Source organism: Orbicella franksi, chromosome 13 (genome assembly GCF_964199315.1).
Source record: "Orbicella franksi chromosome 13, jaOrbFran1.1, whole genome shotgun sequence".
Lineage (NCBI taxonomy): Eukaryota > Metazoa > Cnidaria > Anthozoa > Scleractinia > Merulinidae > Orbicella > Orbicella franksi.
Window position 1 is genome coordinate 11,805,315 of NC_138157.1, and position 27,526 is coordinate 11,832,840.

The 27,526-nt window shown below is 37.9% G+C and overlaps 1 protein-coding gene across 3 annotated transcripts in view; it reads left to right on the top strand.

Moving 5' to 3' along the window:
* Window positions 1–27,526, top strand: part of LOC145466639 (ubiquitin carboxyl-terminal hydrolase CYLD-like) — a 70,630-nt gene that overhangs the window by 40,813 nt on the left and 2,291 nt on the right. Inside the window, exons 1-13 of one of the 3 annotated variants that reach the window (XM_081450352.1) lie at window positions 3,679–4,232; window positions 6,929–7,300; window positions 14,517–14,757; window positions 15,600–16,004; window positions 18,386–18,649; window positions 19,684–19,844; window positions 21,819–21,981; window positions 22,445–22,703; window positions 23,053–23,144; window positions 23,834–23,900; window positions 24,735–24,876; window positions 25,456–25,564; window positions 26,599–26,943. In XM_081450352.1, the coding sequence (XP_081306478.1) occupies window positions 3,774–4,232; window positions 6,929–7,300; window positions 14,517–14,757; window positions 15,600–16,004; window positions 18,386–18,649; window positions 19,684–19,844; window positions 21,819–21,981; window positions 22,445–22,703; window positions 23,053–23,144; window positions 23,834–23,900; window positions 24,735–24,876; window positions 25,456–25,564; window positions 26,599–26,943 (3,079 nt within the window). In that variant the 5' untranslated portion in view covers window positions 3,679–3,773. Of the gene's footprint in view, window positions 1–3,678; window positions 4,233–6,928; window positions 7,301–14,516; window positions 14,758–15,599; window positions 16,005–18,385; window positions 18,650–19,683; window positions 19,845–21,818; window positions 21,982–22,444; window positions 22,704–23,052; window positions 23,145–23,833; window positions 23,901–24,734; window positions 24,877–25,455; window positions 25,565–26,598; window positions 26,944–27,526 lie in introns of those variants that run through there. The other 2 variants (XM_081450354.1, XM_081450353.1) reach the window with 2 other exon arrangements.

Genomic DNA, 27,526 nt, shown 5'->3' on the forward strand with positions numbered 1-27,526 from the left:
GCCAATAGACCGTGTTCGTATTTTCAGTTTTGGACTGGAACTAGCTTGCAATGGAGGCTCATGCGGGGGAATATCATTAAAAAGAGAGAAATTTCATTTGCATTTGAAAAGACTCCCCGCATTAGCCTCACTTGCAAGCTAGTTCCAGTCCAATACCGAGAATACGAATATGGTGCGATTCAACAGATGGTCCTTGTTATGACGTCAGTAAATACGAAGTTTTCAAGTCAAACTTGGCTTCGTGTGAATTAATATTGCAAAGCCAGATAGGTCGCCATTATGGCCGTGTAGCTTGAAATTGTAAATTGCAAAGCAATACGAAAAAGTAACCAGGAATTTCAATCTGTTTATTGCGTATCAGTTTTATGATCTTTTCCTTCGACTGTGAGTCTCTGCCCGTCCCCTCCCGGGGTTTGGCAGCTTCTTTTTTTTTTTTTTTTTCTTTTTGGAAAAAATGTTGCAAATGTCCCACGGTGGCACATTACAAATCCTCATGGTGGAGCTTTGGGAAGACTGCAAATGCGCGACTGAAGGCCACGAAACAGGGTCAATTTTGTGATAAGTGAATAAAGATTGTGGATTTTTTTTTAAGCTCGGTAATGTAATGTAAAAAGTGAACTGATCAATAGGAGGTGAGTCGGAGGTGAGTCGCCCAGGAAGAAGAATATGCTACGAACGTGGGACTAAGAATTTCATTGTTCCGCGCCTGGGTCATGTTGATCGGTTCACTTTTCAAAGGGTCATTTTTTTTCTGAAATGACCGATGACGCATGGAAGCAATAATTGTTCACATATAAATAGCCGATTGTAACAGAAATTAGCCGGAAAGTAACAAAAATTAACAATTAATGCAACTACTGGTATTCCAATTCGTCGGGGACTTCAAGCTCATATTTGTGTGTTTGACCACCTGTCACCACAAGTGATAAGCTGCAATCAGTAAGTGCATTTGCAGAGTCCGATCTCTGGATTTAATACGTTTTGCATTGAAAGCTACCAGGAAATTTTAAAATAAACAATGAAGAAGTAGATATTTTAAAAACTGAAAGATAAAATTCTGAAAATGGCCTCTGACGATGAATGCTCCACGCCCGGGCTTAATTTTTAGGGAAAATACCCTACCCTGGGCATGGGGGAGATAAGGCAAAGCTGTTAAATGCTCCACAAATGCCCGTGGGGATGGGCGGGCTTGGAATTGACATAGCCTTAAACATCCACCATTTTACCATTTTACCACGATCAAAGATACGTAGTGGGGCTTCGAAACTGCTAACAAATACAACACAGAAATAGGAGGCTGCCCTGTGCGGGAAGCAAAAAGAATTTTACAGAATGCCTGTATCGTGGCCGCCCGGTTCTCTGTACCAGCTGTAGCACTTTGAAATTCAGATATGGGATTCTGTCTAACGAATTATCGTTAGACAGAATCCCATATCTGAATTTCAAAGTGCTACAGCTAGTACAGAGAACCGGGCGGCCACGATACAGGCATTCTGTAAAATTCTTTTTGCTTCCCGCATAGGGCAGCCTCCTATTTCTGTGTTGTATTTGTTAGCAGTTTCCAAGCCCCACTGCGTGTCTTTGATCGTTCGTATCTTGAACATTTGTCATCTCTTGATGCGAAGGGAAGCTTTTTACTAAAACGGTAAGTTACTAAGTAGCTTGTCATGTCAGGTGTAAATTTAAGTATTTGGGAAAGTGTTCCTGAGGGTAGCGAACGTTTTAGTGATGAATCGAAGGGAAGACAACGTTCTTTCATGAATCTCACCGCGCATACAGACTGTTTTATAATTTGTCCAACGAGGCGAATAAAACAAGTGAATTGTCCTGCAAGGGGAACAAACTGAATTCTAATTTGCCCAAGGAGACGAACAAAACAAGCAAATTACCTACCGAGGCAAACAAACGGAATAATAATACTTAAATTTACACCTGACATGACAAGCTACTGAGTAACTTACCGTTTTCGTAAAAACAAAATATCCATCACGTTTTGATAGCAGTTTATAAAGAACAATAATTTATTATTATTGAAAATTATTTCATTAGCATTTGTTGCAAGTAGTAGACATCTGCAGTGTTATTTATTGTCAATATACAGTTTGTTACTCTAACTAAAATGTCTTTCACGTTTTGATAGCAGTTTATCAGAAAAATTATAATTATATTATTGACTATTTTTTCATCAGAATTTATTGCAAGTACAGTGGAACCCCGTTAATACGACCACCTTCGGGCCTTGGAAAATTGGTCGCATTAACGGGTTGGTCGTATCAAAGGGGTTCTTTAAATAAGAAAATGACGGATTGTGTCTTTTTCGGGCCAGAATAAAGTGGCCGTAATAACGAGGTGGTCGTATTAACGAGGTGGTCGTAAGGCGGGTTTCAACTGTAATACAAATGTACAAAGAGTCAAAAGAATCAACTGTACCAGTAAAAATAAATCGTTCGAGTCAAACATTACCCTTGTCCGTTTGGGTCTGTTAAATACTAATCCCTTGAAAAATAAGCGAGTGCGAAGCTGTAAAAACTCACGCCTTAAGAAAGAAAACAAGGCTTACATAAAAATACAATAGAATTCAATTTCAACCTTGCTTATTTCTACGACATTAGTTTACTGTATTTTTCTAACGATCTCCAACACCTTGGGATCTCTCCACGTCTCACCCCACCATCTTTCTACATGGGGCAGCACTTCACTTCTACTATGGAACCACTAGTTATATCTCTTATATGCGTCGCGCTTATTTGTTCTGTTAAAAGCCTTGTTTTTCCTTCCGAGGATCGGGCCGAGGCTACGCCCGAGGATGAGCCTCCTACGCCGGTCACGCAATCCTTCCTAACGTGCGTGACGTACCAAATGTGAGAATTTCGTGTTGCAAGGCCAGAGGCGGGTGTTTCTATTTGGAAGGAAATTGGGGGGGGGGGGGGGGGTGTTTCTGACATATTTTAGGTGCTTAGGAGAATTCTGTAGCGTGAAAATCCCTAAAGATGACGAGAGTATTACAACTGACAAGTTCTACTGTTGTTAATCTGGGGCCGATCCAAGATGGCGGACGCGGATATGCTGTTGTATATTTTTCTTAGTTGAGACTCTTAATATAGATGCATCGAAAGCGGGAGGTTGTTGCGATTTGTCATCGTAATCAGGCAACCTCGTCCCATGGCCTTTTCTCTTACTTGGGGGCGCGGGCGGGAAAAGGCTATATGAGAACGAGGTTGATTTTCAATCGAGTTTAGAGGGGCGACGGGGAGGCAGGGGGGTCACGATGTGATCATGACGGTCTCTCTTTCGTCTTAAACTTTCACGGGTTATTTATATTTAGCCAAGTTTGGGACATGGGTCAAAACTTGGGGACAAAAGTTTAGAAAATGAAACAGCAAAAAATCATGCGCCTGAACTGAAAGCGAAAATGTTGGCGATGTAGGACCATGTAGTAGAAAACAAATGTCCTCTTTGCTGGATTGTATGATGGATGCTGATTTGTTGTTGCTGTTCTTGTTTTAAGAAGTTTTCAAAGCTGTGAGCTAAAAATAGCTAATACCTGCTTTATTCGAATCAGCTGAAACGTGCGAGATATCATGACGTAAGAATATATTTAAAAATAGCTACTTACGTTATTGAATAGGTGAAATTTCTCGGAATACTCATGAAAGCGAGGCCTGAGGGAAATTCCCTTAAAAATGGAAGTGTGGCGATAAATGTGTGTGTTTACAACGGGTTGTTCTGCTGCAGAGAACGTGAAATAGTTGGTACTTTGTCTGCATTACGGTATGGAAGAACCCAAGAAAAAATATATTCTTCTTGTTGATCGCGTGGGTAACACATACGAGAGAAGTATCTTGGCGCTTGGTCTTTCCACGAAGGCTACACCAACGCAAGTCCTACGAGGAGAGTTGTTAGAAGCTATTCCTGAAGCTGAGCAACCTTTAGATGTAAATAGAATAGCCCTTGTTGGAATCGATCGGAAGTCATTGCGTCTTGAATGTCGTACGGCAGATTTAACTCGGCTTTCGAACGAAGAAGCGAACTTGCTTTTGGCGATATCTTCCGCTGAATCGAGATATCAAACGTTTATCGACCGAAAACGTCTGGATTTTGGGCGACGACTTTCACCAGGAAATCAGGTGTTTGTTTCTGTGAAAGGAATTGCAAAGGATTTACCCGGTGTCGTATGGTACAAGGGTGAATTACCGTCTTGTCCTGGTACTATGTTTGGAGTTGAACTGATCGTAGGTATCAAGTCACATTAATATTTAACAATTATTCACCGAAGTAGAGGTTAATAGTGGAATAATCCATCACTTTCACCGACACTGAGGTGAATAATTGTTTTAGTATATACCACAAAAGCTGAATAAGTAGCGGACCAAAATGTTATTTTATGTGTGACAAGCGGTCGGAAATTTTAAAATCTGTCACGCTGGCTGCTCGGAGGTGAATAGTATTTGCTAATCACCTCCGAGTTAACCAATCAGAGCGTGCAAAAAGCACTATTCACTTGTGTGGTATATACTAAAAGCCAATTTATCGTTAATTATTAATTTGCACTGCAGTGCAATTTGTTCTGAGTCATATAATAAATGAGTAATTGAATGAAAACTCAAACAATTAAAATTTACACAACTCATTATATTTGAAATTTCTTTCAAATTGCACTTAATTTGAGAGAATTTTCAAATATTACTCGTAGTGTAAATCCCTGATTGCACTCGCATTCATACAAGTACTCATACAAATTATGCATTGCATTTTGATTGGTTCTTACAAATTATTTATTCCATAGCAGAGGAGTCTTGTTTGTTTAAGTACAAGCATGATTGCAGCCCTGCGAAAAGTAGCCAAGCAAACAGTGTTGCTCACAACCAGTTTAGTGTGATTCACAACCAGCTGTAGTGCAGACAGGAAGGTCCATCTGCAGCATTTGCCTTGATTGAATTTTGCAGGTCTTGATGTTTCTGTTTTTTTTTTTTTTTTTTTCAAACATTAACAAAAGGTCTGGACAGCAGGAAAGTCATAGTATGATTTTCAGGGCATCTGACGGGATGCCATGGTGCAGATCCGCATAATTTGCTAACATCCGCATCCTCATAATGAGAGCTTTTTTCTGTATATTTGTTCTATATTAGCGATGAAGGAGCTGCCTTACAACCCCTCAAGCAAAATTTTGAAGAGATTGATTATTTTGAAGTAGTTTTTCTCCTAAAATAGCAATGAAAAGATGCCATTTTTTAACCTCCAAGCGTTCCAACCTAATTAAGGCAAAGAGCCTGGAAACTAGTTCCATGGAAAATGCCTGGTTACTCAGCTATGGACACATTGGATTCTGCACTCAAAATGAACTAAAATGCTGTGGAAAAACTGTGTAAATTGTAATGTTATGAAAGACACAAACGGAGTAAAACGAAATACACTTTACTCGTACTCGACATGATTACAACTGAACTTCAAGCTATAACAGAGTACTAAATAAACTAAAGCAGCGCGGGAACAGGTCCCTAGAGGCACGTGCTAATGCACATTATAACATAAATGAAGAAATACCTATCAACAAATACCATAAAAAGATCAAGCATATGTCAAAGTTGGCAAAAATGATGTGCATTCTATTAAAAAGCACTGTGGGTAAGACTTTGAAGTGTTTTTCGTTTCACTGTTGTTCGGACTTTATTGTCAGTTTTGATTACTGTTGAAATTTCCGCATAATCCAGTGTGTTTTCCACATAACCGACACATTTTTTCGCATTTTCTCCTCCCCAAATTTCCATGTAATTTGTTATTTTTTTCTGCACCCTGTCAGATGGCATGATTTTTAGACTTAGAATATTGATTTTAAATTTTGTATCTTCCTTCAAGTTCTTAAGTGCAAATGTAACAGGAGGTGGAACATTTGAATGTAAATTATAAGTAGATGTTAATGAGTACGTCTGCGAAAAGTAGAAGATAGTGTACTGATCACCAAGATAGGCTTAAATTAATGTGTTTCAGTTGCTGTTTAAGGGAAGCATTTTCCCGCAGGAATGGCCAATTCCCTATGAGATATGCCTGCAGGGAATCATGGTAGTTGTATTCATCATCTTGGACTGGATATTAGCAGAGTTCCTGTGTGCCAAAGGCATGCAAGTGGAAAATGCTGAAAAAAGCATCAAAATTTCCTCTGACGCATGCCCTGAGACCCCTTAGGAGCCTAGTGCCTTCTGCACTCAAAAGTAGCGTACCGCTTACTTTCAAATTTGGGACCTCTACTTCAGAACTTATTGACAGCCCTACATATGTACGCCAAGCCCCATAAATAAATAAAAATAAATAAATAAAATAAATTAGCTTTGTTTAATGAGGGTAACACACAACAGTCTTACGACTGACAAACCCGTGGCCCTCGAATTCCTGATCAAATTGGAGTTTGGTCCCATACCTCGAAAAATAAGAGAGTATTACCATTACCATAGGCACATCTCCTTGTTATGGTTAATTGACAGCTGTCAAAACAAGGTATTCGCTGACCAGTATCACGTGACCATATCATGGGCTCAGGTTTAGAGCTCATCAAGGTTGCATGTTTTTTTAGAAGTTGACCACTGCCCAGTTACTGGTTTTTGAGTGGATTCTCTTTGGAGGAGAAGGAGGGAGTATGCATAAAGGCAAAATTTTGGCACAAATTAATCCCTGGCACATTGTTGACTTTTCTTCTGACGTATTCCTTGTATAATCCTCTCTTGGACACGTAATTTCCACAATCTCAGAAAAATTGGGTACACTTATGGTTTGTTAAAATTTAACTGGAAAATAGTGAAACCACACGCTGAACAATTTCATGCTCACAACATTGATCATTTTTTGAGTTTCTGATCCAAGAAAAACAAATCTTTTTCCTTTTGGAATTCTATAGTATTAATTAATAGTACTCTGTTTTGTTTTAATCTTTTAGAAGCATCCAGGGCAAGGAACATCTGATGGAACATTCCGGAACAAGCGTTACTTTACCTGCCCACCAGATTCTGGTGTCTTTGTTGGACTTGATAAATTAACACCTAGAGAGGATCCTGACTCTGAATCTCCAAAAAGAGATGAAAATGCTCAAGCTAACTTCAGATCACGACTAATAGATACAGTTATGCCATCTTTTCTTAAAGGAAAAAATGAACGAAAGTTGCCTCAGGGAAGAATTAACCAGGTACTTGAAATTGATCAAAGAGTTGTGACATTCATTGAGGATCACCCAGCCAGAGGAACTGTACGTTATATTGGTCAAGAGGAAGGTTCAAGTGGAAATGTGCATACAGTTGTAGGACTGGAAATGGTAGGTAATCCAAACAGAAGTTCAGAATTGTACCAAATTGTATTTTTGCTTTTTTACATGTTGCATCCCGCATTAAACTTTTCTAAAACAACTTACACAGGGTTCGTACAGGTCATGGAAAACCTGGAAAGTCATGGAATTTAAGTGAAGGTCATGGAGGTTCATGGAAAAGCAATATGCTTTTGAAAAATATAAAGGCAAAAAGATAAAAAATTTGAAAAAATTACTGACAAGTCAGAAACAGACTTTAATTTCAGTGGAAATAGACACAAGGATGCATTTTTTGCATTATAATGCTGGAAAATATGTGAAATAAATGATTGTTTTGATACTACTGTGAAAACAGCCGCTTAACTGTGGTCATGGAAAACTCGGAAAGGTCATGGAAAAGGTCATAGAAAGTCATGGAATTTTAAAAGCTTCAAAGCATACGAACCTTGTTACAGTTCTTCAGGATTTTCGTTAGTTTTTTAAGTAGAAGGGCATCTGGTATAAAGTAGGTAGGTACTCAAATTAGTTGAGGGTGAAAGGCCCAAGCACCTAGCTATAGGAGGGTCCAGGGGCATGCCTCCCAGAAGATTTTGAAAAATTGAACTCCCAGGAATGCATTTTCCTTGATTCTGGGAGGGAAATTAGTGTTTTGTCATTAGTCCTCATTTACACAATTCTACCAGAAGTAAACAGTGTTAGATATTACGGGATCGCTCGCTAAAAGTAATGCATCATGCATTCCGTTTTGGTTTTATTCTCTGGCGCTTTTAGTTTTAGCAAAGCCCGTAAGTCCTGAATTTATGTTTTCCTATTCAGCAGACAGAGAAATGATTTTTAAGCCTGTGGTGCAAAACATTTAGCTTTTTATAGGCTATTCGAATAAAGCAATTGCATTATGCGTAAATTTTACTTTCAGGTTCAATGTGCTGTAATGAGATAATAAATGCAAATGCAAAATAGTGCTCATGTGAGTTACTGTTACTCTTATATTGGCATGCAAAACTTGAAATGCATTAATTAAAGTTACTAAAACTAACCTTTCGATCTTTTGGACACAACTGAAAAAAAAATTATCCAGAACGCCTTGAGATCTGCGTTTGCTCGCCCTGATGAATTTGATGGTTTTAATGCACAGGACTGTGAGAACGCATGTGCTTACAAACATGTGGCATGTCAGGTGTAAGAGTTATGTAACAGCAAAAGCACTTCACAGGAGAAAGGCCTGATGAATGCAAAGTGCTACCGTCAAAAAAACACTTTTCTCACAAAAGAAATCGATGAGAGGTAATTGACAAAAAAGGGTTTTTAAAGGTAATATTCCACTCACAAAGAATAGTTAATTTTTAGTGCAGAGTGCACTATTGGGATGGTTATGGGGGTTGCCTGCCGCTAAGGAACTAAGGCGCTATGGCGCTATGGCGCTATGGCACTATGGCCCTATGGCGCTAAGGTGTAAACTTTAATGTTTGTTTAATTAATTAATTTCAATTAATTAATTAGTCTAGAGGCAAGGAAGTAGTGGGAGTAGGGTGGGAAAGGTACATGTGTACTCTACGTAAAACACATTCCATCGCCGTCGCTTAACTTTGAACATCGCAAAGCTATATATTTGTTTCAGGTAACCCCTTGCTCTCCTTGTGGTACCATTCTCCTTAGAACAAAACTAATTTGCCCTAAACGCATGCGTAGATTAGTTAGGGTTCGTGGCTTCTATATTAGGTGAAGGATACATTGCATACGGAATCACGCACAAATGTTGAGTGGTTTTCCTTATGGTAGAGCTCAACATGTAAGACGCATGCGTTCTAGCATTGTTAGTGTTATACACTATCTTTACACGCAGTATTTTATATATCGTGTCATGTGACCAAGGACGGCAGTAATTTTTCAGGTAGCGCCAATTGTCCCTTTTTATTGCAAAAGTGAAACGTTACTGTGGCTGCGTAGCTTTTAGAATTACAAACAGGTCGGTTCAACAAATATCATCTGCTGTTTTCAATCTACAATAGTGTGCTTGTCAGGGTTCAGATATATTGCTTCTCCTTAGCGACTTGTTTATTTCTTGCCTTAATTGTGTCTGTAAGAGAGACCAAAAAGTTCTCAAGTTAGTGGCTTTAATACTCCGCAAATTGTAAATTTGTAACAAAAGAAACCAGGAAAATGCTCAAATATTGCTGCAGAGCCGTGGCACCTAATGAAAGTTCAAATTAATTTAATCAGTCTTTGAGGAGACTCATTCATATCGGCCAAGTAGCGCTGTTTATCTTCAATACTTTTCGTCGAAAAGCTTCTCAGCCATCAATATCGTTGTGTGTTAATTTTGAATTGTTTTATTGTTAACAACAAAGGTGGCAACAGAAAAAGAAAGTGGTATTTCGTGACTATCTGATAATTAAATTAGTTCTTGTTCATCGGTAAAAATTTGCATTTTTAGTAAAACATCGTCTCTGTTCCGTTTCTTCATCACTACATCAGATATTTAACTTTCTTTCATTTATCTCCAAAAAACAAGGACATCTTCCGTATGTTTTGGAGAAAACAGGGGTTTCATATTACATGGCTTTGCGAGGAAAACAAAAGTATCAAGTTACAAAGTTGGCGTGAAGAGCTAAATTGTCACGTTTGCTGCTTCAGCGTATTGTTGAATTTAAAATGAACGAAAATCAACTTAAAGCACCAGTAGTAATTAATTTGTGCGTAATGTTTGGACCTTGAATGAAAATACAACCTTGAAACATACACACTGCAAAGGGGAAAAGCCGTAGCAGACTACCAAGGTAGACACAAACCGGAAGTGAACCGAGCAGGGGTGAGTACTTACGGGACTTACTGTATCAGAGCTATCAATTGCGCTCTGCACTATCTGAGATTGTCTCACTAGTTATTAGAGGCTGACATATGTATTTTTTTTTTTAATTTTGTACTTGACATACTTAAAGAAGCCGGGTATTCCTTTCAAAGTAGATGGGTGCTGGTACCCGGGTCCCAGCTTCTAATAACAATCCTGGTTCTTGTTTGGATGTCATAACCGAGCTACTCAGAGATTTGCCCCATGCAAAAGATGTAACAGTTCCAACTCCGGAAGTGACTTTTTTTAGCATTTTGCCTGCTTTGTTTTTTAGCTGTTAGCTTATGTGTATGTCTTTATTCCAGTTAGGTAAGTTATTCCATTATATTAACAAGACTTATTTCCACATACAGTCAACCCCTATTAAGGTGGCTCAATCGCATTTTTGAGCAATGATACCATTCAACTTTGGGCTACTAGAGCACCACCATAATCAATCCAACAGAAAATCAAACGTTACTCGTGTGCTAGAGAAAGATGAACATTTAAAATGGGGTACATTTCACCAGGATCTGAGTTACCATAGCGACGAAATGATGCCATACCTCATTTTACATAACACGGAATAACTTGAACTTAAAAAAAGGTACCCCTTTCACATATATGTACCTTCTTAAAAACATTGCATCCTTTTCTAAACCCTTGGAATGAAGTTAATAAACAGCTTACTGGAGAACATCATGTTAACCAGAAAAACAAGTATTGTATATTCAGTTCATGTTCATGTTGGATCTAAATGGCGGATTATCCTACCCTTTCATATACATCAACTTGTGAAATCCCTACCCTTTTATTTACCTTAATAATAATAATAATAATAATAATAATAATAATAATAATAATAAGGGAGCATTGGGATCAATACCACTGAGATTGAAGGACAATCTGAGAGCCATTGAGGTGGGCATTCCTGTTGGACTGATCCAGAGATGTGCATTGTTGGGGTCGGCAAGAATTCTTAGAAAGGTGCTGGAGATGTAGAAAGAAGAGAAAAAGCAAACAAGGGATGTTTCTTGGCTTCCCTAGGCAACTTGTTGTTGCCCGGAGCCAATGACGAAACCAGCTTCAATATCATCAATAGCTGTGCGAATCTTTAATAATAATAATAATAATAATAATAATAATAATAATAATAATAATAATAATACTTGATTTATATAGTGCTATTTCCCTTTAGCTCAATAGTGCTTTACAATAATCACAGTTCAAAGTTTACAATTACAAATTTTACAGTTACATGTATAGTGGAAGCTAAAATGTTACAAATTTAAATATTTCTCAATTACTCTTACTAATAATAACAATAAAAATTCAACTGAGAACTATGTCACATGCTAATCTAAATTAAAACATTAATAAAAAGGTGTGTTTTCACATGGGTTTTGAATTCCAGTAGCAAGCTACTCTGCCTGATATCATCAGGAAGAGAGTTCCATAGACTGGGTGCTACAAAAGAGAAACACCTATGGCCATACCTTACTAGCTTGACAGGTACATTCAGTAAGTTTTTAGAGGAAGACCTCAAACTCCTGGTTGGTACAAAGGGCCCTAGCAGTTCAGTAATGTAGCAAGGGGCCTGGCTGTTGAGTGCTTTATAAGTCAGAAGTAATATCTTGTAACCAATATGCTGGCTAACTGGAAGACAGTGTAGCTGCTTTAAAACAGGCTTGTTGTGATCATACTTCCTAGTATGAGTAATAACACGGGCCGCAGCATTCTGGACATTTTGTAGGTAATCTATCAGAAATTTGGGTAGTCCATGCAAGAGCGAGTTAGCATTATCTAGCTTAGATTTAATGAATGTGTGGACTAACTTTTCAGTGTCTGCTGGAGATAAATAGTCTCTTATCTTGCTAATAATCGTGAGGTGGAAAAAGCAGGCCTTGCAGGTACTGGTAACACTCTTAGCTAGTGACATATACTCATTTAAGATATCTCCAGTGTTCCTTGCAGAGGGGGATGGGTTGATCTGTTCACCAGACACATCGACACATTCTATTGGTGGAGGTTGAAGATGCCATGTACTTAAAATCAATAACTCTGTCTTTCGTCTGTTCAGCTTTGGCTTATTGCACAACATCCACAAGTCAATCTCGGAAACACACACTTGTATATAAGCTATAGACCAAGATTGTTTGGTAGGGGTGGGCTTAAAAGAGAGATAGACCTGAGTATCATGGGGATAAAGATGGTAATTTAGTCTATGCCATCTAATGATGTCCCTGATGGATCGGCCCTAGTACTGATCCCTGGAAAATTCATAGCGATGTTCTTTCACTTTGGACTTGATTCCATCAATCATCACAAACTGCTTTCGGTCTTGGAGATAGGAACAAAACTATTTTAGCACATTTCCTTTCACACCATAGCATTTGTCTTTCCAGTATCAGCTCATGATCCACAGTCGTCCACGGTATCAAACACCACAGACATGTCCAGCAGCAGCAGAACAACACATTTCCAATCATCCATTTACCCAAGAATGTCATTTTGCACCTTCAAGAGAACAGTCTCCATGCTTTGAAAGCGTTTGCACACTGACTGAATAGATTCCTCTAGATCATCATCGTGTAGGTAATCACCCAGTTGACAAGATTCTGCCTTTGCGATTATCATTGATATGACCTTCAGATTTGAGATAGGTCTGAAATTTGGGTAATTCTCGGAGTCCAGGTTGTCCTTCTTCAGCTTCAGTTTGATCATCGCTTCCTTCAGTGCAGCAGGCATAGATGCTGATCAGAATGACATGTTAACGATTTTAGTTAGAACAGGTAAAAGAGTTGATTTCTATTCCTTTAAAATAGAAGTCAGTGTAGGATCAAGATCACCAGATCGTTTAATGACTTTTTACCGATTTATCTGAAGGCTGAAAAAGGTATCACTTTCAGGCAGAGCTTCCCCATATAGCCAGGAGTCAACCTTTTTTTAATTCAGTGCAATTGTGTAGCTGACACTGGCAATAGTTTCTGTTAAGACTGCGCTTCCTTGTTATAAACATTTTTACTTTGCAAAGGCTTGGGTGGAAATGTGGTAAAGAAAAATCAATAATTTTGTGGAAAAAGATTGAGTTAAGTCCATGTTCAGTTTGAAATTGAGGTTTGATCAGGCATACAGTTGAACCTCTCTACAATGGCCAATTGGGGACAGGGGAAAGTGGTTGTTGTAGAGAGATGGCCATTATGGGGATGTAGGGGTGTAATATGATGCCTGTTCTTTTCAGGGGAAGCAACACATATATATTTTGAAAATGCTTGATTTTAGCCCTTTAATACGTAAGACAATCAAAATATATCAATAGAGCAAAAGCTAAAAAGAAACAGAGCAACCATGCGTATTATGGATCAAGTTTGGATACCATTTTCCAATAAAAAAAATGTGGTTTTGTATTGACCGTTTGTCAGTAATTGATTAACTGACCATTGTCAAGAGGTTATTTGTGCAGTTGGGGCACGACTTAGAGGCCGTTGCCTTTGTGGAGAGGTGGCTGTTGTAGGGAGGTTAAAATAAGAGTGAATGTATACATGGACTTTCTGCCAGGACCAAAAAAAGTGGCTGTTATAGAGTACTTTTACACTGCCAGGTTAAAAATTGGCTTGTGGTAGGACAAAATCAATCATACGTTGAAAGAGAAACTTATGTTTGTGTATTGGGATCTAAATGGAGATTTGATTGAAGGGCATTAAAAAAAATCTGTCATAGACACCTAAAACAATAATTATATTAAGTACAGTTAATGTTACTGATGTACCTGTGATGATTTGACTGTAAACAAGTGTGTAATGTAAAAAAATAGTTTGATTCTAATTTACAAATTACGCCATTTTTTTTAAAAAAAAAATCTGTATTCAAACTGTGCATGTGGTTGAAGATGGAGGCATGTCGTAATGAGAATGTTGTTGTGGATGACTAGTAGATAAGTAACCGTAGCTGAGTTGCATGGCCGTGATCAAATGCCCATGGATAATTATAAAATAACTGAGCTACTGTACTACGTGCACTCTCATTGGTCAATAGGTGTGTTTAGATGAAAATATGTAAACACGGTTGTGACATTTTAGATTCACACTAATTTTTGAGAATTATTTTATAAATTAAAGCATTAGAGCACTTTTTCCATGTTTACATAACCTCATCTAAACATGAGGAGCGTTGGGAGAATTCTTGAAAGTTATGCAACCCTCGACTATGCCTCGGGTTTGCATAATTGTCTTGAATTCTCCCAACCCTCCTCGTGTTTAGATGAGGCTATGTAAACACAGAAAAAGTGCTCTATAGCGTAAATATAATATGTTTTGAAGAGCTGCACTGATATCATCTGGTATTAAGCAAAGAAAGAAAAGAAAGGAGTATTGACTGTACATTTTCATTTTCATTTAGGATGAGAGAGTTGGGAGTGGAACTGGCAAACGGAATGGACGAACGGTCTTTGTTTGTAAGAGAGATTTTGCGAAGTTTGTTGCTATTGAAAATGTTATACGGGAGGAAGACTTTGATGAGAACCCTAAAGAGACTACATGTACAGGAGAGAGAGCACTGGACAAACAGGATGCTATTCAGGAACAAATTCGAAAAGATGAATCCTTGGCGAAATCAATGAGTTATGATTATAGATCATCGGGCAAGTCTTGACTTTTTATTTAGTAATGTCTGACTGTCGATGTGTGGCACAATAACTAGCTTTACTTTGATGTAGTTTAACTGCCCCTCTAATTTTGTTAGTTTTTTTGTATGATGTAAGTTTGATAAGTGTAAAATTTGGAGAATTGTCAGAAAAAAAAAGGCTTGAAAAATATGTGCCTTGACATGAAAAAATGATGTCACTGCAGAACTTAGTACAGACAGTACATTAATTGTGATAGATGTAGCTGGGTAAGACATATGAAATCAGAGTAGGGCTTGAAAAAAGTGCTGTCTGTCTGAGGACAAGTACATGTACATGTTAATAGTATTTCTTACCAGGCAAGTAACTTTTTTATTCTCACTCGGAGGGGCACAGACCAGTCATCTGCCAATCAGATTTTAAAGTTTAAGTACATGTAAACAAAGATTTGTCCAGGCCAAGCTTAACTCCTGTGACTGCTTTAAAATGTTGGCTTTTGATGATTTCATGGTGAAATGATTTTTTTACTAGGTTGTGGGCAAGCCCAGTTGTTTTTTGTGTTCTGGTTGAAATTGTATTATTTAAGTGTGCCCGAAGCAAAGGAACAGTTCAACTTTAGAGCTCGGTTTTAGTCTCTTCTATTTTTGTTTTCATTTTAAAATGTGAAATGAATTCCTTTTGGGTCCATTAAGACTTTGTGTAGACATGTACATTCCCTGTGTTGCACTGTGCCTTTCATGCAGAAGGTGGTTAAACTTTAACCACTGGGGTTTTCATTGGTTAAACTCCCAGGTCCAGTTCTAATCTCATTTAGCTTCTCGTATTGAACATGTGCCATAAATTATTAATATCTTCTCTAGGTGGGGAATCAGTAAGAAAAGTTCGCAGAACAAACTCAGTCAACTCAGCTGATGTAATTAGGGCTGCTGGGGAATCCAGCCAAACAGATCCTACTGCATTCATTGAGCAACAACATCAGATCTTTAATGAGATGAAGAATGCAAAAACATCTGGGAAGAAAGATAATGATGGAGATGTGGACATGCAAGATCAAGACAGGACAAGCCAAATAGACTTTAAAGATGATCATTTCATGTCCAATAGCAATTTCAGAGATGATAGACCAATCACAAAGCAGCCTGGCTTATCCAATGCGGATTTGGGAAGTCAAGATGCTGCAAGGCAGGGATCATACCATGACTTCGTCCACATTGAAAAGGAAGACTATGACAAGACGGTCCAAAAACATGAAGTTCATAGAAGTGGTATGTTGTTAAAGCACCCTTTTCTTATTTGCTCTACATACTACATTTGGTGTTCTGAAATTGATTAGACTTAACTGGATTTGCTTCATTAAAGCTCTGCAATTGAAGTAAAAGTTTTTTTACTGCCTACTCCACCAATTTTAAACAAAGTGATATTTCAACTTGGCCAGGCATGTTTTCATTGCTGTGTGCATCAGTTATCTGGTATCTTTATTAACCGCATGGCCATGGGCCGAGCGCAGCTCATGGTTTACCCGTGGTTTATTTTTTTTGTTATTTTTTTTTTTAGTTTTGTTGGTGACCAGACCCAAACTTCCACTCGGTCAAATTTTGAATGACGCAACCTGTGATGTTTACTCGCCAAAAGCTGTTGAAACATTAATACAAGGACAATGTTACAGATATTGTTTTCTTTACTTTGGGTACAATATATTTTCTTTCGGTTTTATCGAAGCATTGGATTCGAAGGGAAATAATAAATACGCTAAAAAAAGGTATACATCAGCCATGGAATTCGCTGACATTGCAGCTTTCACTTTCTCTACATGACAAATAAGATTGTGCTTACTTGGCAAGTTTATTTTGGCAGAAGCAACGGTCATTAATTTATTTGCAATTTTGCGAGCATTTCTTGTGGTTTTAGGCGAATGAGGTAAATTCTTTGGCTGTTTCATCGTAGTGAGTTCGGTGATCAGAAGGAACATTAAATATTTGGAAGCCAAGCAAAGAACATGTCACAACATGCAAGGACTACGTCATTGGTAGGGAAATAACCACCGTACTAAAGATAGCCGTGGATAACGGAAGTCTCAATTATGTGACTCGTGTGACTACCCTTTACTCATGGAAAACGCCAATGAAATTTAATCATAACTTTTAAGAAAGAAAGCAATTGTTAATAGAGTTGTTATCGAATTGTTCATATCGTTCATATCATTCATGCCAGTACATATCCCGAAGAAAGTTCCAGATTAAGACCATTACGTCATCAGATATTTCACAATGGCTACGACTGATGGTGCAATAATAGAAGTTGCATTGATCAAGTGATGTGATGTCTACGGTAAGAAAAGAATCATCAAGGACGGCTTTAAAATGTGCACTGAGTTGTGACTGTAGCGCTAAGCAAACAGTTAAATTTTAAAAGCGTGGTTATAAGATCTAACAGATCTTCTTGTTTTTTTTAGTTTTGTCGGTGACCAGACTCAAACTTCCACTTGGCCAAATTTTGAATGACGCAACCTGTGATGTTTACTCACCAAAAGCTGTTGAAACATTTATACAAGGACAATGTTACAGATATTGTTTTCTTTACTTTGGATAAAATATATTTTCTTTTGGTTTTATCGAAGCGTTGGATTCGAAGGGAAATAATAAATACGCTAAAAAAGGGTATTACGTCAGCCATGGAATTCGCTGATGTTGCAGCTTTCACTTTCGCTATGTGACAAATAAGATCGTGTTTACTTTGCAAGTTTATTTCAGCAGAAGTGACGGTCATTAATTTATTTGCAATTTTGCGAGTATTTCTTGTGGTTTTAGGCAAATGAAGTAAACTCTTTGGCTGTTTCATCGCAGTGAGTTCGGTGATCAGAAGGAAAATTAAATATTTGCAAGCCAAGCAAAGAACATGTCAGAACATGCAAGGATTACGTGGTTGGTAGGGAAATAACCACCGTGCTAGAGATAGCCGTGGATAACGCAATTCTTGAATTATGTGACTCATGTGACTTCTTTGCTAACCCTTTACTCAAGGGAAAAAACAATGAAATTTAATCGTGATTTAAAGAAAGAAAGTGGTTGTTAATAGTGTTCGTATCTTCATGCCCATACATATCTGGAAGAAAGTTCCAGATTAAGACTATTACGTCATTGGAGATGTCACAACGGCTACGACTGATGGTGCAATAATAGAGTTTGTGTTGATCAAGTGCTGTGATGTCTACAGTAATCAATGAATCATCAAAGATTGCTTAGGAATATGCACTGCGTTGCGTCTGTAGCACTAAGAAAACAGTTAAATTTTAAAAGTGCGGTTATAAGATCTAACAGATCTTCTTGTTTGCTTTGCATTTCATTGGTTCATTCCTATTTTGAATACATTCAATTGCTTTGGTTTACATGTTGTGACAATCGACTGCAAACCACACTATAATTTATGGTGAAGGAAGTTATGTCCAAAAGGGTGTAATTATTTTCACCTAATATTGACAGAAATCTTTGAGCCTTCTATAAAGGTGTTACACATACAAAAGCCTTTTCATACCCGTCCTAGACCATGCAGTGAATATTGTTTTTCCAAACAGCACTTACATGTTTTAGAGACGATTCGAAAAAAGGAGGCTTTAGTTAATAGACTTTTCTTACTTCTTTTTTGACAGGTGATTCTAAGGTGTTTGTGCAGAGTAATTTGCAGAATTCCCCAACTTCCACGACATTCCCAAGCAGATGTAGTGACAAAGTAATGCAGCAAGATTTGGGTGAAAATAATAAGCCACCATTAGCAGCTGAAGTTGTTTCCGATTGCTGTCCGAAAACAAATGAGAAAATGGAAGATGGAATCGTGTGCAAAGAACCTTCAGAGCAGCGAGAAATACAGACTGCTGCATTGCACTCAGAAGATTTAGCAGCTGGTAGACCAGCAGGTTTGTGTTCATGCAGGTTGTAATTGCCACCAGAACAATGGTATTTTAAATTAAATTGTTTGAAATTTGAAGTGCAATGTATTAATTAAATTTTAGGCAGCTATAAGACAATTCCAGCTTTATCTGAGAAGCGATGGATGCAACAAAACTGGCTGATTAGTATGGGTATTTACAAAGGAAATACTCAAGATTATAGATCGGATGTAATTGTTAAATTGTTGTTGTTGTATTTTTTTTTGGGGGGGGGGTGCAAATTGAAAACAATAATCTATCAATGTAATTTATTGGTCCCATTTTGTATCAAAATTACAGAATGCCCATTCTGTATTGAAATTACAGATTGCATATTCTGTATACCAGTAATTTGGGGTTTCCAGCACATTTTGAAATGTTCCTGAATTTTTACAATGTTCATATCAGTGTTGATGTTGGAGCCAGAATACCAGCTACAAAACAGCTACGAAACATTGTAGATGTTTACTTTAAAGGAGGTTCTGTCAAAGTTCCTAGTAAGCATAGAAGGGTACTGAGATTCAGATCATTTCATTGAGTCAGAAGCAACTTTGTCAGTCAATGTACAGCTCACAGATCAGTGCATTAAAAGGCCCTAGTCAACCACACTTTTCTTTTTGTTTACATGCAAGCGTTTGGCTATTATATTTTATTTGGAGCATGTTGCAACAAAGGAAATCACTGTGAAACTACTAAAGATGATTAAACATACTTTCAGCTAGGAATACAGCTTACAGTAAAGCAATAAGACTTTGCTTCACCATGCAATATCAGTAATTTCGATGGCTTTGAAAATAATGGAGGTTGACTAGGGTCATTTAATAGCTCTCCCACATCCTACAATGCTAACATGCAATTCTCATAGCTAGTCTTCCATAAACTTATCTTTACTGTTAGGTTAGTTTTTACTTGGTGACAGATCAAGTCAGTTTATCTTGGTGATCACATCATTTTATTTTGACTTACTTGCACTTTACACTGATCAAACTACTGGTTCTTTCTATTAATACTGTGTGATTCAGGTTTTGAGGATACTCAAATGGCAGTCGACATTCCTCATGGTTTTGAAGTGGGTTCCATGGTAGAGGTTCCTATGTCAGATGGTCTTCCCCGATATGGTGTCATTCGCTGGATTGGCATTCTTCCACAGTTGAAGGATAAGCTGGTAGCAGGTCTGGAATTGGTGAGAATTTAAATAATTGGAACTAGATATTGTGAGGATTTATAATGCTATGACTGTCAGAATACACGGGTATAATACATATTGATAAAGTGTGGGATAATATCAGCCCTAATTAAAGAAGTCTTGGCGGTCCATGCAGAAACGACCAATATTCTCCCAGCGTTGTCCCCATAGCATGCTTAGTTAATGAAGGACTCACAGTGTATTACACAACTTAAATAATGATCGAGACTGGTAGTAAAACTTTGGCTGCTTTCAGTTTCTGCAAGCCTTGGTTCCAATTGTTTGTTTTGGACGGGCAAATACCCTTTATATTCAATGATTTTACAACATTTAGCTATCTTTTCTCAAACATTTCTTGTTGTCTGAAACAAAAAAAAAGTTGCATAACATAATAAGGTAAAAGTGGAGTTTGTGAGCCAGTCAGAGGGCTAAAACTAAGATCACTGAGGTTGAGTATTAATTAACAGCAGTTAAACATTTAAGAAATAGAAAACATGTACCGTGTTTTCTGTTTCTTAAATGTTTAAGAAATAGTCAACTATGCGTGATAGTTGACTCGCCCTCGTCAATTATCACGCGATAGAAATCTCGAGCTCGTAATCTAATTGTTAAATAGAAAGACGATGTTAAGGACGTTGGCGCTAATTTGTTTCTGTGCATCCTTTTTAAATCAAAGTAAAAAAACTTACTTTTTTAAATTAGCGTATAGCATGCCATAGCCTCATAATATGTTTTTTAAATTGTATTATTTTGAGACACATTTTTCCTATATTTTTACTGTAATCTTAATGTTCACATTGTAAAGCGCTTTAGAATATTTTATAATTTTAGCGTTTGATAAGTCTATTATTATTATCATTATTATAATAATTGTACTCGTATCTATAGCAAAGTTCTCGATCGTGATTGGTTCTCCGCGCGCCTATTTGTCACGTAATCGGCGTGAGATCACGTGGGTGTCCAGTTACAGGTATCCAATTTGAACTTTTTGTAATTTGATAGCTGTAATTGGATACCCACGTGATTCGCACGTCAATTACACGCGCTTTAATGGCTTCCTTAGCAATGTTTCCCACAGACGTGTTCGCTCAAAAGAATTTCTCAAAAGAAATTTTTAATTCCAAAATTTGTTATGGATACGATTAATTAGTAATTGGACCTCGTGTCGTACAATTTAGGGAGTAATCGTGTTCGTAATTTCAAATCGGCCCCGCGCTTCGCACTCGTCGGATTTTGAAATTACTCGCGCTATTTCTCCCTGAATTGTACTCCGCTCGGTCGAATTACTATTATACGTATTATCCTTACTGCGCACGCAAACTCATACGCCATGTCATGCATCGAGCACGCGCCAAGTAATAAAATGAACGATGATAGGGCAGATGGCCATTGCTATAGCTTTGCTTGGATTTAACGATCTAGGACGTTCGGTGATCCCTATTTTTCTTTTGATGGACCATTTTCTATACCGATTTTCTACGTTGAGCAAAAAATGAAGAAAATCTATCGATCATAAGTTTGAATTTTTTTGCAAAATGCACCATCAAATTCCGTTCTTTTTAACTCTTTGTTTATCTGTGCGGCGGTTTGAAATGCCTCTTGGAGGGTTAAGTTTTGTGAAAACGTTGGCAACATAACGGATTCACTTACACAAAATATTACTAGGATAGTTTGTCTCCGTTGACTCATCTTTGATATTTTAAGCTAAAAACTCTGGAGACCATGCTGACTTACGATTACCAATTTTTCAAAGTTAGACTAGTATTCCACAAGCTTTATCTTTGAGACGAAGTTCGTGACCCCAGCTTTGTTTTCATTTCTGAAACAAGTATTGAAACAGGTAATTCATTATCTGTCCGCAGTGAAGAAAATCTATTGATTACAACGTTTTCGCGCGAACGTCCTTAAACCAATCAGCGCGCATATTTTCTTTGGGCTATGTTCTAAAACCATTTGTTTCATACTTTAAAGGAAGACGAACAGTCTCCTTGCTCAGATGGCACATTTGGCGGAGAGAGATACTTCACTTGCCCAGCAGGACGAGGTTTTTTCACTTTACTGGAGCACTGCCGACAAGATTCTCGTTTTGCTCCCAACACACCAAATAATGACGCAAGTTTTCATGCAGAAAAAGGTTATACATCTTTTTATTTAAGGAAATTAACGCTCCATGTTTATGTGACTTTGAAAATTTCTTCCTGATTTGAGTCCTATTTATCAGTTTCTAGAACATGAATTTTGGCATCCTTATGTATGACTTGGTTGTCAAATGAGAACTTGTTTTGTTTCTTTTTTTAGTCTACAGGTCTTAAATTTCATTCCTGTTGTCATCACAGAAACTTCATTTCATCAAGAATGTTGTTATAATTCTTATTTGCATTATTTACCTTTGTGCTGAACTGGTTTGCTTTTTATTGAATACGTTACCAGTAATTTAAGTTACGTTTATGTAAAAAAAAAATAATAATAAAAAGTCAACCAGCAATTTTGTGCACATACATGTAAGGTATGCTGGATTTAATTAGTTTATGATGTAAAACCTCTTCAAAGTAAATTAACAGTGATTTTGACAGTTTTTTTTGGTTGCTTGTTTTCAGCCTTTGGAAGTTTGCCTTCTCCAGAGGTCAAAGGTATAACGGTGCCACCAAAAACCCTCCAGGAAAAACAGTGCGGCGACATGCGAGGTCTCCAGGGCCACCACAACTCATGCTACCTTGATGCCACGCTGTACAGCATGTTTGCATTCTCAAGTGTATTTGATACTCTGCTGCATCGTCAGAGAAAAGATGGCGATCTGGAAGAATATGACAAAGTACAGACAGTATTGAGGGAGAGCATTGTAAATCCTTTGAGAGAGTAAGTTAATAAAGATTGAATTATGAATAATTGTGGACAGAAAGAGTCAGGGATTGATAGAAGGCAGGGAGAGAGGGTGGGAGAAGTGAAGGTTTATTAATTAAATTTTTAATGACGATGCATACACACAACTACACAACAAACAACAAGTTCTACTTGACAGTGAGATTTTCCAATCCCAACAGCAGTGACTAAAAGCTTAGCGCAATGTCGTGTTGAAGGCGTCTCTTTGACTTGTCTTTCCATTTTAGTTTTGAAAGAACTTTCACTACTTGAAATTGCCGGAATTTTTATAGTGTCTTGCTCAAATAATGTTGAAGTAATTTTCGTACTACCCGTTTTGTTGTAGGGGTGGCTTCGTACGTGCGGACCGTGTCCTCCAGTTGAGAAAGCTGTTAGACGAACTCAGCTCAACTGCAGGATTAGTGAATGAGGAAAAAGGTGCTTTACCATAGAAAAAATAAATATCAGTTATACTATACTATACAACATATTAATTAATTATTCTTCCCAACTTGAGAGATTTGAGAGACATACCACGACGAATTGCCACAACACGACTGATCATGTGGTTTTCTTGCATTATTATATTGCCAAGAAGATTACTTCACTGTGATTGGCTGAGAGCAGGCAAATTTTTCGCTAATTTTTATAACTTACACTGCAGTGTTTGCTTGGGCAATTCAGGATTTACACTACTCGTGATATTTCAAGTTCTTTCAAATTGCACGCAACTTAAAGCTCGTGCTATTTTGAGAAAATGTTCATATGTCACTATCAGTGTAAGTCCTTAATTGCACTCGCATTCATACGATTACTTATACTCACGTGTACTGTATGTATAACTTGGGTGTAACAGGGATGTAGTGAGACATTTTTGAGTGGACTTTTGGTTGCCTCTAGCTGCGTAGAGTTGGGTACACAGACAAACCTTTCTGTTTTTGATGCTGTGAAGGTATGAAAGAGAAGTGAACTGTGCTTGAAACATGAAATTAGTGAAATAATCTCCGCAGCGTGTAAGCAACTGATAGCCTTTGAGATATTCTAAGCTCCAATCAGATTCTGTTCGCTGAAGTTAGAATCTGAAGTTCACATTTTAATGAGTTTTTTGTTTCCTTTACCCTGATCAGACCCAGAGGAGTTTCTTAACTCTCTTCTACAGCAAGTCTTGAAGGCTGATCCATTCCTTCACTTAAAGTAAGATTTTACAATCTATCTTAGTCTGTGAATTTGATTCGTAATGATATCTTGTGCTCTACTCTGTCTTGTTATATGGCTTGTGTTTGCAGCCGATGTAACACGCGCTCTGATTGGCTAATTCTAGGACATTATTCTCCCGTAATGCCCACGGGCCTATTACGGACCTACAAAAGTAAAGCAAAAAGCCGTATAATAAACAAATTATTAACCTCGAACGTTCGGTCTTTGCAGGAAAATCTCAAACCTCGGTCTTTCTGTATTGACTTCGCTATCGCTCAGTCAATACGGCAAGGTCTCGGTTTGAGATTTTCCTGTAAAGACCTGACTCTTGGTTATTAAGTAGTTATTAATGTGTTTTAAGTGTACTGTTCGAGGTCCAGGGTTTAAGTATCGTCAGTGTGCTCAAGGAAGACAATTTATTCTTTCAGTGTGTTTCTCCACCCAGGTGCAAAAATTAGTATCAGCGATTTGTTAGGGAAACCTGACGATATAAATCATGATAACAGTTACATGTAAAATACATAAAGTCTACTCTCGACTATAAAATCATCTACATGTATATCCTCTTTACAGACATCTGGAAAGCGCAGAGAAGTGGCCTCCATTTCTGTCAATAACCCACACTACTAGGCAGTTGTGATAGAATGCTAGTACATACTCGATAGAGGGAGAATGTTTTCGATTTCTGAGCTAGATTTGCATTTGTGAATGTGGATCCCTTTTAATGCTCTCATATTCAAGATGGGGTCTTTGTAGAACAAAGCAAAGGTGAATTGTCGTTGACACTCAAGTGAAAACTGCTCCATATATTCATTATCATTGTAATCATAGACCTCGAGATGTACAAGTCAAGGACAGAGAAGGAGCGTTCTTCTATCAGATCATAACAGAGAAGGACGAGTCTGTGAAAATCGCTCAAGTTCAACAACTGCTAGTACAGTCTTTCATCTCAGCCGATCTCATACTTTCCGAGGTGAGAAAATTTAAATGCTAAAATTGGTCAAGAACTTGTAGTTCAATCTTCACTGCACCCTAGATGTGGTTTGTTTTTACTTAACGTTTGTTGAGCATCGTGGCAAGATTTTTCTGATCTCTCAAGGATGGCTGAAGACGTTCCCACACGGTGCTTAAAGCAACAATACCTTGTTTCTTCGCCACAGACCCTTGTTCAGTATCACGTGACCTCGTCGTGGAAAGGACTGCGTTTGAAAGTAGTCATGTGAAAAAATTAAAGGATGCTCGGTGGGAAAGCTTGCCTTCTTGCCATGCAAATCGTCTTAAAACTTCAAAACAATGGTCTAATATTTGTAGTCATACTAATTTTATCAGCTCTTTCCTTTTCTGGCAGCCATTTCGTTTCAGAATCATTTTTTATGACTGAAATGCCTTTCACTTTTTCTTGTGTAATTTCTGACAATTTAGTGTGGTACGTCGAGAAAATTCCTTTCGTTTGACGGTGGTTTTAATTCTCATCACCTGCCTAGCAGTGAATGTATCGATATTGTAAAGAGAACTTAGATTTTGATCCTGTTCCTTGCCGTACTTTTTGCAGATTCCTTCGTGCTTGATTCTTCAGATGCCACGATTCGGTAGCAGATACAAGATGTACGACATGATTCTTCCAAACCTGGAGCTGGATATAACACAAATTGTTGAAAATGGTGCGTGTCAAGTTAACAAATATTGCATTAAGAACTAAAAGTAACTGTTTTAGCTACTCCAACGAATTGACTGATTATTTCCTCTTAAATAATGCACTACCAACAGAGGTTTCTGTTACTGAAACATAAATAAATACCTAGAGGCTATTTTTAAGAAGATCACGACATTTTTTAATTTATAAGACATGTTTCGATGTTACTAACATCATCGTCAGTTACAGAATATTTGAAAAACCGTTAGGACTATAAAACAACTAGGCGAAACATGCATAATTAATTGTGATTAAGTGACAAAAATCTATTACATAATTGAGTGAGTTACAAAGTGTTTGAAAGAATATAAAGCCTAAAGCGTAAGTATCAGGTTGACGTGATGAACTTGTTGAATTAAATTTGGCTTTTCCCAATTTATATGCATAGCCTCCTTAAGTTTAAGTTGAAATTCAGTAGGGGCGGAATCAAGGATTTCGAAACAATCCGCAGAGCAAGATTGACGACAACGTTCCGTGCTTTGTAACAGATATTCTGTAACTGACGATGATGTTAGTAACATCGAAACATGTCTTACAAATTAAAAAATGTCTTAATCTTCTTAAAAATCACGATTTGCTTGCTGCTGTCTCGACCACTTAGAAACTAGCAACGACAGACGATGAAGATAACTTGACCTAACGAAGATAAGAACAGGGAACAAAACCAACTTGCAACGGCTTCTCCATGAAAATGTTTGAGGACTTCCCTTCGACGATTCACAAAATGTGTTAATATTTTCATGCTAAATGAGCGATTGTCTTCCTCGAAAGTCTTCGGCAAACTTCGGAAACTGTTCCTAAAAAATCGGAAACGTTCGTAAGACGATCGTGAAATATTCAGATAATTTTCATAAATTCAGAACATGTTAAGACCAATGTTGATGGTAGAGGCTAGCTAAGTTCATTTTCAACGTGGACTTCTAAAATAAAAGTCTGAAGTGCCACGCAGCTGGTAACTAAACTCTAACTCTAACAGACGTCGTTCTCTGTTTCCTCTCTCAGTTCCTCGGGAATGTACCGTTTGCGGCAGCCATGTTGCACTTTACGAGTGTAAGGAGTGCTATAAAGAAGGAGTAATGAGTGACGCTCTTGGAATAACAAGTTACTGTAAAGGCTGTAGCGGGAGGATACACTCGCACGAAATTCGCCAACATCACAAGCCTCGTCCCGTGCTACTGCCGCGGGAATACAGCCAATACAGCAGCGAGAAGAGAACACTCGACAAACAGAAAATGGAGCTTTTTGCTGTTGTTTGTATTGAGACCAGTCATTATGTGGCGTTTGTCAAGTGCGGCGTCGAAGCAGGCACGCCTTGGTGTTTCTTTGACAGCATGGCGGACAGGAAAGGTGAATGTCTATATTTGTTAGGGTGCTTAGGTCACGTTATTTGGGAGATTTTTTCAGAGTGAATACGACACGCCATTTGGCGGTATGTTTTAAAGTAAATATGTCACGTCATTTGGACGTATTCTTTAGAGTCAATACGCCACGTCATTTGGCGCGCTGTTTTAGATTAGATGTGTCACGCCATTTAGGGGCGTTCTTGAGGGTGAACAAGTCACGCCATTTGGTGGCATTTTTTGGAGTAGATTTGTCACGATTGTCATTTGGGGGCATGGCTTTATATTGGCTAAGTAACGCCATTTGCGGGAATCTTTAGAGTGGTCAAGAAACGCCATTTGGGCATGTTTGGCCGCCCATTTTAATAAAATGTTGATTCAGTGATGAAAATTCAGCTGCATAGCGTACATAAGATGAGGAAAGTAGATCACTTATTCACTTGGAAATCTACCCGCTTTGGCATTGTTGCCTCTTTTTTCAACATACGTAAATTTTCCTTTTCTTAGGGCCTCTTCATATGAGCCCGGTAACCGGGCTGGCTCGGTTGCCGGGACGAATGTTGTCTGTTCATATGAGAAAATTCAGCCCG